The 12,331-nt window shown below is 46.1% G+C and overlaps 1 protein-coding gene across 7 annotated transcripts in view; it reads left to right on the top strand.

The window, feature by feature from the left end:
• ERC2 (ELKS/RAB6-interacting/CAST family member 2) overlaps positions 1 to 12,331 on the top strand; it is a 1,561,275-nt gene that overhangs the window by 163,887 nt on the left and 1,385,057 nt on the right. For 4 of the 7 annotated variants that reach the window (XM_073644596.1, XM_073644593.1, XM_073644594.1 and 1 more), the window contains exon 3: positions 538 to 561. The exons of the other annotated variants lie outside the window; for them this stretch is intronic. In XM_073644596.1, coding sequence (XP_073500697.1) covers positions 538 to 561 — 24 coding nt within the window. The remainder of the gene's footprint in view (positions 1 to 537; positions 562 to 12,331) is intronic. 7 annotated transcript variants of the gene reach the window in all.

Below are 12,331 nucleotides of genomic sequence, written 5' to 3'. Positions count from 1 at the left end.
TTTAATACACTATACCATTTATGGGAATAAACTCTAAGGGCAAATTCAGATGCCCGTGAATGAACCGTGATGTATGGACTTGACACTGGTCACATTTACACCCTTGAAGACCTGCAGCCAGTCCATGCATCACGGTGCATTTTACTGACGTCCTTAGAAAAATATGAAAAACGCCAGAAATTTTCCATTTTGTTCCTTTGAAATGTGATAAAACGGTGGGATGCGATGAGAGAAGCCATTACTGAAGCTGTGCGTTAAATCACCGTTATCATAGAAAATAGCTTTTTATTGTGCTGTTTCCATTTTTTCTAAGCTTTGTGTCACATCCTATTTCATTGCCGCTGTTGTCTCCTCATTTCAAGTTTGCCGTCCAAAAACATTTACTAGACGTGTGTGCTTTGTACAGCTCCGCTCAGGATGTGGTGGGGATGGATCTGGCAATGCTAACTGTCCCTTTAGTTGTATTCTTTTGCTCACATTTGATCTGCTTTTGTGTTGATTTTGCTTCATTTTTTTTTTATTTGCCATGCTGTTCAGTTTTTGGATTCCAGGAAAACAAAGGTTTGTCTTTTCTTCCAAATGATTCTGCATTTTTATCTATGTGAACCGTTTATTCAGTACTTTTTCTCTAGATTCAGATGTATGTGTCTCTATAGGTGTCACCAGAAATGTTTCCGCACTCACCGATGGACAGCAGATAATCTATAATTTACTATTCTATTATTGAAACTGGAATCAAATTAATTATTTTTTTTATATTTTTTTTTTATAAGATATTCAATCAGACATGTCCCCAGTTTGTTTCTATTCCCACTGCCCCCCCTGAGTATTCTGCCTTTTTCTTTTTTTTTCAAATCCACCATTGACTTGCAGAGTTATTGGACCTTTTAATTTTTAATTTAGTGCTGATTTTTTTTATTTTAGCAAGAAGGCATGGCTCACAGGCTCCTCTGGGGCGTGTCTTTAGGTGGCTCAGCATTATTACCCTATGAGCCACGCCCCTGTAGCCATAAAAAGTATCAGAAAACAAAAAGGTCCATATTTCTGGAACCATATGGTCGATTTAAAAGAAAAAACAAATACTCAGGGGAGCAGCAGGAATATTTTAAGAACAAGAGCTTGACACTTTTGGCCTGGTGACTGGTCCTTTTTTAAAGTGGTAATCAGTTAGTATTTTCATTATGAACAATTACACAATTAAGGAGAAAACGTCAACTACCAGTAAAATGAATTGGTTGTACTAAAGCTGACAATCCCTTTGTGTTTTTGTGTTGACCCTAATTTTTGTTGTTTGTCATTTTTCAGTCATGCTCATTGGGTTGTACCTTTATTATATCCTTCTCTATTTAATAGGTTCATGCACAGCGGAGGAGTGTCAGGTTCACGCACAGCGGAGGAGTGTCAGGTTCACGCACAGCGGGGGAGTGTCAGGTTCACGCACAGCGGGGGAGTGTCAGGTTCATGCACAGCGGGGGAGTGTCAGGTTCACGCACAGCGGGGGAGTGTCAGGTTCACGCACAGCGGGGGAGTGTCAGGTTCATGCACAGCGGGGGAGTGTCAGGTTCACGCACAGCGGGGGAGTGTCAGGTTCACGCACATCGTGGGAGTGTCAGGTTCACGCACAGCGGGGGAGTGTCAAGTTCACGCACAGCGGGGGAGTGTCAAGTTCACGCACAGCGGAGGAGTGTCAGGTTCACGCACAGCGGAGGAGTGTCAGGTTCACGCACAGCGGAGGAGTGTCAGGTTCACGCACAGCGGAGGAGTGTCAGGTTCACGCACAGCGGAGGAGTGTCAGGTTCACGCACAGCGGAGGAGTGTCAGGTTCACGCACAGCGGAGGAGTGTCAGGTTCACGCACAGCGTAGGTCTGTCAGGTTCGCGCACAGCGTGGGAGTGCCAGGTTCGCGCACAGCGTGGGAGTGTCAGGTTCGCACACAGCGGGGAAGTGTCAGGTTCACGCACAGCAGGGGAGTGTCAGGGGTTTTTTAATCATACAATGGGAGGTGGGGCATCTTTTAAATGTTATCAATTCCCTCCCCTGAGGTACTTACTCAACTTACACCTTTGAATGCAAATATAATGAGCAAAATATGTTGCTTGTTACCAATGTATAAAAAAGCGTTTCATAGTGTTAAAGATATTGTCAACCTTTGGGGACAATTTTTTTTAATTAATTGCCTTTATTTGGGCTAGAAATCAATTTTTCCACTGGCTTTCATTAAAAATTATGCATCATTTGGCTTTTACAGACTTTGTTTCATATTCAAATTTGATGTTGTTTGTGGTCATAAATCCGCTGAGAGAAGCACAGAAATAGACTGATAAAGTTACAAGCTCTCTGCCAGTCTGTCGGGGCAAGCTGACTGACTGACTCAGTAGAGATGAGCGAACCTGAACTTTAAAGTTCGGGGTTCGTACCGGACAGTTAGTGCCCGGTGCTAAACGCCAAACACGGAGTTCTCCCGGAAGTCCGGTTCAAAGTTCAGAGCTCTGGGGAAAGTCCGTTGCAGAGAGAAAGAGAGAGAATTTTTTCCTGGTTCAAAGTTCGGGTCCCCATACATTTCAATGGAATTTGGGTTCAAGTTTGGGTAAAATTTTGGTACCCGAACCGAACTTTGGACTAAAGTTCAGTTTGGGTACCAAAACCGTAAATCCACCAGTCCGCTCATCCCTGATTCTCAGTTAACTCTTTCAGCAGCCAGTAATAGACAGGACAACACAGAGGCTATAGAAGGAAAGCAGTGCAATATTTTTAATGAAATCCAAATGCAAAAATTATTTTTAGCCCCAATTACATGCATTTAAGTAAAAAACAAATTGTCATCCTGTCCAATATACTAAAATATAAAGTGAGAAAAGAGAATTTCATGTGGTATTACTTTGGAGGCCATTCTAATTACATGTGTGAAAAGCCCTTCAGCTATCAGTCAAGTATAATAATATATTTGCATTCCTTTTGGATTAATGGATTTGTCTTTAAATGCATAGCAGCACCCCCCCCCATGCCCGCTCAGTTTTTCAGAACATTGATAAGTTTGCAATATGTAAAGGAAAGTAAGCTGCTGCTAGACACCTCTGGTAGTGGCTATTTCCTGCAAAAATCAATGGATCAGGAATTGAAGTTCTGCATGTCCTAACTTTCACAAAAGTAGAAAAAAAAATGGTACATATACAAATGTGCACACCTTCAATCCACAAATAGTATAAAATGCAAATTTTATTAGACCTCACTTTAAAAACATTAAAAACGTGTCTTTTGGGGTACTAGTAAATACATAACAAATATACATGAGTGAAAAAAAATTCCATGATCAAAGCAGCAGTATATAATGTATAGCGAAATAGCAATGCACACTGTGTTTACCAATCAGTGGCCCTAGTTCAAATATGGAAATATAACATATAAACCCACGTCCAACTATATATAAATAAATGGAGAAAGGGGGGGGAGTTTTGTTGGAGTGGTTCTCCCAACATAATCAATAATTGGATGGCATCTAGGATATGTTGTGCAAAACCCACTTACAAATCAATATCATACACAATCTGTTATAAAGCATCAACAGGCTAGGTGGTAAGCATAATGTGGCACCACAGGAGTCCGATTGCCACAGTGGCGTCACGAACTGTATATAAGAACTTTAATTCCCCTGTAAATATCCCCTTTTTACTGACCGCCCTGGGTCACGGACCGGGTCACCGCCACTGTGACATCTCCCCCAGCAACGACCGGCCCGGCACCGAGTACCCCACGGCCCAGGGGGCGCGTCAACTTGGCGTCACGAACAGGATTCACGAAGCCCGGTATAACCGGGTCCTGTGTGCCATAGACTGTACTGAACTGTGTTATCACGTCATTTGCCGTCAGCCGAGGGGACGCAGGAGGCCCCGATCCGGAACCGCCAGGTAAGAGATCCTTCCGCCTGCAGAGCAGCATACTGGTACGTCAGCAGACACCCAGGACCTGGCTGAGGTTCACTAGGGGGGAGGAGGATGCCCAACCAAGGAGAGGATTCGGCCGCGGCCGCCGCCACTGTAATGCCTCTATCAATGCCATATATACCAGGGGCGGCGTGGTTGCCCCAGTACTCAGGGGAGTCGCACACCCTGAACGACTTTGAGGAGAGACTGCACAGTTTGTTTAAAGTGTACCCCCTGTCTGAGGAGCAAAAAGTCAGCATCCTCATAGGCCAGCTAATCGGTGCAGCCCAGAGAGATGTGAAGTCCTGGCCGAGCAGGGACAAAGGCACTGTCAAGGAAATACTGGCCCGATTGAAGGATACCTTTGACACCCGCACCGCAGCAGAAATTAAAATGAAGTTCTACGGGTGCAAACAAAGGATGCAGGACAGTGTACGGGACCATGCTCTAAATCTGCAGGAGGCGCTGTGGGCCATTAAACAGGTGGACCCCGACAGTGTGCGAGATGAGGACAGATTGCTAACTGAGCAGTTTATTGAGGGGCTCCTGTCTAACGCTCACCGGACACAGCTGCGCATTATGGGTCTGCAAAACCCTGATCTGGACTTTGCACAATTTAAAGACCGAGACATCCGGGTGCTGCGAGAACCTACCCCAGGCGGCACTGCATCCCTTCGGCGTCCAGCTATCACATACCACCAGGAGGTGGCGTCCTTTCCCCCAGCACCTGTGGAGGCTGACGCGCAGACTCTAGACAATGACCCGTCTGCAGACCTACGCCTTCAGGTCCAGGAGCTGACCAAAAGTGTGGCTATACTAACTAAAACCGTGCTGGCCATGCAAGTGTCTCCAAAGGAAAAGATCCGGATGGCTTCCAGTCCAGATGACGTCCCGTGGCGACGACAGAGAAGAATTCCACCGACCAGAGGTAGGAACAGCGATCGCTACGACCAGGACGAACAACCCATCTGCCGCCGCTGTCAAAAGGCGGGGCACTACGCAAGATTCTGTCACTTAAACGAGCAACCCCTGGGGCAGAGGGCCAACCCCCAGGAGTAAGACGCCCAGGCCCACAAAGCTGGCGAGACAAGTACGTGGGAGGACGGCCGGTCCTACCTGTCGTGCTTGATGGCATCCCGATGAACGCACTGTTGGACACTGGGTCCCAGGTGACAACAATGCCATATATCCTTTATAAACAATACTGGACTGATTCAGACATTACCCGCCGTCCAGATGAACATCTTAGTATCTATGCCAGCAATGGTCAGCCCTTGCCTCAGGTGGGGTATAAAGAGGTGACCATAAAAGTTGGCCGAGTAGAACTGCCATCACAAGGAATGATTATTGTTGATATTGATCGCCGAGAAAGTCATCCTATGATAACTATAGGCACCAATGTGATAGAGAATTGTCTTGGGGAAATTATTCTTTAGTTGCAACAGGTCGCAGAGACTGCCAGTTCCAGTCAGCAGCGAGTTCTGCAGAAGGAAATCAGAGCCCTGATGAAAAGACAACAGGTAGAGCTGTCTGGTGGAGCAGTTGCCAGTGTCAGGATGAGTGATCCATTCCCCATTGCAATGCCCCCTAGGAGTGAAATGTTAATATGGTGTCGGGCAGCAATCGGTCTCAGGGGTCAAGATTATCAGGCCCTGGTAGAACCTGTGTACTCTGATAGTAGGCCCACCATCTTGACAGCCAGGGGGGTAGTCGATGTACGCAAGGGGAGAGTACCGATACGCATTCTGAATTGTGGGGAGAAAGAGGTCCATTTACCCCGGTATGCTACCCTTGCTAAGCTGTTCACTGTCAGTAACAATGCAATAAAGGCAGTGGAACCCTTGCCTCCATCCAAACCGGCGGAGGATAACGGCTCTAAGGGGCAGATGGAGGATTGGTGTCAGAAGCTACAAGTAGGCACTGACTCCACCCCTTTGCACCAAAAGCATGGAGTATACCGGGTGATCCAAGAATATGAGCGAGTCTTCAGCAAACACCCACTAGACATTGGGCAGGTAAAAGGGGTCCAACATCATATCCCCACAGGAGATCATCCGCCCATTAAAGAGAGGTAGCTGTCATGATCTGCTACAAGCACTAAGGAAAGACAGGAGAACTGTCCCTACAATAGAACTAAGCTAGATCCCTACAATGTAACGGGGAACCTGATCCTGCAATCAGACCCGCTAAAGTCCTCAGCTAGTCTGAACGAAGACCTATAGATGTGAGGGAGGGATCCCTACAAGAACTAGGGACTGGGAGAAAGATGGACACCTCCTAGCAGAAATTGTAGCAGTAAAAAGACAAACAAACAACATAGAACATAGAGGTCAAGAGACCTAGCTAAACTGACTGAGTAAGGTAACAAAGCACCTGGCTAGCTTAAGAGTAGAAATTACAATGCAGTCCAGCATGGCCAGAAGGGCGGAGCTGGATTAAATAGGCCAAAAAGGTCATGTGACCAGCAAAATAGAAAAAACCTAAAAGGAGAGTTCTAACAGTACCCCCTCTTCTATGAGGATCCTCCGGATCCCCTAGGCCCAGGCTTATCAGGAAACCTCCTGTGAAACGCTCTGACAACTCTGGAAGCAGAAACATCATCCGCCCTCACCCATGAGTTATCCTCGGGACCGAAACCCTTCCAAGCGACGAGATACTGCAAACTCCCTCTATACCGTCTAGAATTAAGGATGCGGGAAATTTCATATTCCCCGTCCTCCACCACCGGAGGAAAAGTGGCAGTGGCGTCTCTATCTGATACATCAGCTTTTTTCAATAGAGAAACATGAAACACCGGATTAATCTTCCAGGAGGTGGGAACCTCCAACCTAACAGCAGATTGGTTAACTACCTGAAGCACCTTAAAGGGCCCTACAAACTTGGGACCCAATTTTTTAGAAGGAATCCTCAACCGCAGATTCTTAGAGGACAACCAAACCATGTCACCAACCGTAAACAAAACCTCTTGACGTTTCCTGTCAAAGTACCTCTTAGATCTTTTGTTAGCCTCCTGAAGATTACCACGCACATCCGTCCAAACTCTTTCCAAATCACCGGAAAAACTCTCCTCCTCAGGCACAGCCGATACCAATTTGGAGAATGACCCAAAAGACGGATGTCTCCCAGAACAACAAAAAAAAGGCGAACACCCAGCAGAAGAGGATGTATGGTTGTTAAGAGCAAATTCAGCAAGCGGCAGAAACTCAGACCACCCCTCTTGATTGTCTGCCACAAAACAACACAAGAACTGCTCAACATCCTGGTTCTTCCTTTCTGTCTGGCCATTAGACTCAGGATGATATCCAGATGAAAATGACAAATGAACTCCCAACCTGTCACAAAAGGCACGCCAAAAACGAGCCACGAACTGAGGTCCCCTATCAGAAACAATGTCAGTAGGAACACCATGGAGTCTGACCATCTCCTTGACAAAGGCCTTAGCGAGTGTCTTAGCGCAGGGCAGTTTGATGAAGGGAACCAAGTGACACATCTTGCTAAAACGGTCCACGACCACCCAGATGACCGTGAAACCCTCAGAGGGGGGAAGGTCAGTAATAAAGTCCATAGCCAGATGTGTCCAAGGTGCACTAGGAACCTCCAGAGGGCAAAGCAACCCCGCAGCAGGAGTATGTGAAGACTTAGATCTAGCACACACAGTACATTGATGCACCCACTTAATGACCTCCTTCTGCCATCCAGGCCACCAAAAACTGCGACCCACAAGTCTCTTGGTCTCAGAAATTCCAGGATGACCTGCCAACCGAGACTCATGACACTCAACAAACAAATCTCTCCTAAAGGTCCTAGGCACAAACAACCTCCCATGGGGAGTGTTAGATGGGGCATTCTCCTGTGCTTTAAGAATCTCAACTTCCAAAACGGAGTCCAATGCAGCAATCACAACACCTTCTTGTAAAATGCTCTCCTCCTCCTCAGCACCGACCATGGGAGAAAAGCTGCGAGACAAAGCATCAGCTTTAACATTCTTGGTACCCGGGATGTAAGTAACGGAAAAATTAAACCGCAAAAAAAAAAAGTGCCCACCTAGCCTGACTGGCAATCAAGCGCTTAGCAGCATCAAGATAGATCAGATTTTTTGATCAGTGAAAACCTGAATGGGAAAATCAGCACCCTCCAAGAGATGACGCCAGTGTTCAAATGCGAGTTTAATAGCCAGCAATTCCCGATTACCAATATCGTAATTAAGTTCAGTCTCAGAAATTTTTTTTGAAAAAAAGGCACAGGGATGTACTCCATCCTTGTTTTCCTGAAACAACACCGCACCGACCCCCACAGAAGAAGCATCAACCTCAACCAAAAACGGCTTAGTCACATCAGGCTGCATAAGGATGGGGGCAGAGCTGAACCTCTCCTTTAGAAACACAAAAGCTTCAATGGCCTCAGTAGTCCACTGAACCGTATTAGAACCTTTCCTGGTGAGATCGGTCAGTGGTTTAACAATAATAGAATTTTTTTTAATGAATTTTCTGTAATAATTGGCGAAACCCAAAAACCTCTGTATCGATTTCAAACCAATAGGCCTAGGCCATTCTGGCACAGCTTGAACTTTCACCGGGTCCATCTCATAGCCCTCACTGGAGATAATGTAGCCCAAAAAACTAATTCTCTGTACAGCGAACTCACATTTCTCCAGCTTAGCAAAAAGCGAATTGTCAATCAATAACTGCAATACCTGACGCACGCTCCGCCAATGAGACTCCAGGTCAGGCGAATAAATCAAAATGTCATCCAAATACACAACCACATTTTTGCCGATCAAAGGTCTAAGGATGTCATTAATAAGATTCTGAAAAAATGCTGGTGCATTGGTAAGACCAAAAGGCATAACCAGATTCTCAAAATGACCCACAGGAGTGTTAAAAGCAGTCTTCCATTCATCACCCTCCTTCATGCGCAACAAATTGTATGCCCCCCGGAGATCAATTTTAGAGAACCACTTGGCCCCCACTAACTGGTTAAACAAATCGGGAATCAATGGCAGTGGGTAGGGATTGCGTACAGTAATTTTATTAATCTCGCGAAAGTCCAGACAAGGACGTAAACCGCCGTCCTTTTTTTAACAAAAAAAAATCCAACAGCCACAGGTGACTTAGAGGGTCTGATATGACCGGCGGCCAAGCTCGTCTGTATGTATTCCTCCAAAGCCTTTCTCTCAGGAATAGTAAGATTAAATAAACGACTTTTAGGAAGAGTCGCTCCAGGGACAAATTCAATGGTACAATCATAGTCTCTATGGGGAGGCAAACTTTGCGACTCCTCCTCAGAAAAAACTTTCCAAAAATCCTGAATAGGTACTGGTAATTCCCCTTTATCCACAGCAGCAATGCGCCCGTTACAACACTTGTCATAACACTTCGGGCTCCAGGACTTAATTTTATTGGTAGACCAATCCAGTACAGGATTGTGCAATTTTAACCAGGGCAACCCCAAAACTACTGAAGAAGGCAAATTATTTAATACCACCAAATCCAAATTTTCTTGGTGAATACCATTAATAGTGAGGGGAAATTCATAAACCTTGTGAGTAACACATTTCAAGGGAGAGCCATCGACAGAAACCACGGCAATAGGGGATGACAAAGGTTTGGGTTTTAATTTAAGTTTTTCCAAGAATCCCCCATCAATCACATTCAGAGTAGAACCACAATCCACAAATACCCGAAATTCAATTAATTCTTCCTGAACTGCGGTAGTAGCAGAAAGAAATACACCCTTAGTGTTTAAACAGGCTATACGGGCGTAACTGACCTTTTTTTTTCCTTTGTTCATACGAAGCACACAGTTCTTAATGAAATGGTCAGATTTACCGCAATAAAAGCACAAACCTTCAGAAAACCTGCAGTCTTTTTCCTGAGAGCGGGGTGACATCGCCCCAATCTCCATCGCCTCTCCAGTGTCAGAACAGACCCTCTCAAGACTCTGAGCTGACATGGCAGAGGATTTACTCTCATTAACCCTTGCACGCAGTCTCCTGTCCACCCGTATAGCCAATTGCATTGCCTCCTGCAAGTTTCCAGGTGTAGGATAAGCAATCAGCAGATCCTTAACCCTTTCACCTAGCCCAGCAAGAAACAAACTTTTCAGAGCTGAATCATTCCACCCCACCTGAGCAGACCACCGACGGAAGTGAGTACAATAATTTTCCACATTACCTGATCCCTGCCTCAAATGTCTCAATTCCGTCTCAGCTGATGAGACACGATCAGGATCATCATACAACAACCCCAAAGCAGAAAAAAAACTATCCACTGATCTAAAGCACGGATCACTAGGTTGGAGAGAAAAGGCCCATCCCTGAGGTTCTTTGCGCAAATGTGACATTATGAACCCTATGCGCTGTGATTCATCACCAGAGGATCTGGGTCTCAAACGAAAATACAATAAACAAGCATTTTTAAAGGAAAAAAAATCTTGTTGTTCACCAAAAAATAAATCAGGCAATCGTACCTTTGGCTCCACAAAATGTGCTCCAGAACAGCTACTCACGTGTTGTTGGAGCTCGGCCACCTCCAGAGAGAGTCCCTGCAGGCGTTGAGCCAAATCCTGAACCGACACCATGATGGAAACTGGAGGTCTTTCCTTAGAGAAATTTTTTGGGCTTGACTTACTGTTATGATCTGCTACAAGCACTAAGGAAAGACAGGAGAACTGTCCCCACAATAGAACTAAGCTAGATCCCTACGATGTAACGGGGAACCTGATCCTGCGATCAGACCCGCTAAAGTCCTCAGCTAGTCTGAACGAAAACCTATAGATGTGAAGGAGGGATCCCTACAAGAACTAGGGACTGGGAGAAAGATGGACACCTCCTAGCAGAAATTGTAGCAGTAAAAAGACAAACAAACAACATAGAACATAGAGGTCAAGAGACCTAGCTAAACTGACTGAGTAAGGTAACAAAGCACCTGGCTAGCTTAAGAGTAGAAATTACAATGCAGTCCAGCATGGCCAGAAGGGCGGAGCTGGATTAAATAGGCAAAAAAGGTCAAGTGACCAGCAAAATAGAAAAAATCTAACAAGAGAGTTCTAACAGTACCGGCCTGTACCCCCATCTCACTATCAATGTGCCAAAGGAATGTTGCTGGAGATGAAGGAGGCTGGGGTGATCAGAGATAGTTGTAGCCCCTAGGCAGCTCCATTAGTTCTCGTTAGAAAGAAAGATGGTACAATGAGAATGTGTGTTGATTATAGGCAGATTAACTGCATTACACATAAGGACGCCTACCCATTACCCAGAATTGAGGAATCATTAGCAGCATTGAGATCAGCTAACTATTTCTCCACTTTGGATCTCACCAGTGGGTATTGGCAGGTTCCTGTGGCAGAGGCGGACAGAGAAAAGACCGCTTTTACAACACCAATGGGCCTCAGCGAGTTCAACTGCATGCCATTCGGGCTCTGCAACGCCCCAGGAATCTTCCAGCGGTTAATGGAGTGTTGCCTAGGACACAAAAACTTTGAAACCGTCCTGCTGTACCTAGATGATGTAATTGTCTACTCGAAGACATATGAAGACCACCTGGAGCACCTGGCCGAGGTGTTCGAAGCCCTATCTGGTTATGGCCTGAAGGTAAAGCCGTCCAAGTGCCACCTGTTGAAGCCCAAGGTGCAGTACCTAGGTCATGTGGTAAGCGCCGAAGGTGTAGCACCAGACCTTGAAAAAGTCTCCGTGATCAAGGACTGGCCAAGACCCTCTACTATCAAGGAAGTGCGGCAGTTCCTTGGGTTGGTAGGCTACTACAGAGGATTCATCAAGGGTTTCACCAAGATAGCGGCACCCATGCAGGACCTCTTAGTGGGCCAGTCCAAGAAGGCCAAGAACCCGAAACCTCCATTCAAATGGGGTAAACCAGAAGACGAATCTTTCAGTCGACTGAAAATGGCTCTTACGGGAGACGAAGTCCTGGCCTACTCTGACTATGGCCATCCCTTTATACTTCATACGGATGCCAGCAACGTGGGATTGGGAGCGGTGCTGTCCCAGGTACAGCAGGGCAGAGAGAGAGTGATTGCCTACGCCAGCAGGAATGTCCAGCCCACGGAAAGGAATCCCGACAACTATAGTTCCTTTAAGTTGGAGTTTCTAGCCATAGTCTCGGCTGTAACAGAGCGCTTCAAACACTACCTCGCCTCCTCCAGATTTACCGTCTTCATGGATAACAACCCGCTGACGCACCTGGAAACTGCGAAGCTTGGTGCCCTAGAACAACGATGGATGGCCCGACTGTCTAATTACGAGTTTACCATCAAGTATCGGGCGGGGCATAAAAATACAAATGCTGATGCGCTGTCCAGGATGCCCAACTTGCCAGATGGGGGAGAAGACCCGGAAGATCTGGAGGAGATAGAGCTACCCGCTTTCCATCGTCACGGGGTGACCCAGTGCTCCC

This window comes from Phyllobates terribilis, unplaced genomic scaffold, assembly GCF_046119375.1.
Source record: "Phyllobates terribilis strain yellow unplaced genomic scaffold, ASM4611937v1 Scaffold_8__6_contigs__length_399053987, whole genome shotgun sequence".
NCBI lineage: Eukaryota > Metazoa > Chordata > Amphibia > Anura > Dendrobatidae > Phyllobates > Phyllobates terribilis.
This window is presented reverse-complemented; position numbering and strand designations above follow the sequence as displayed.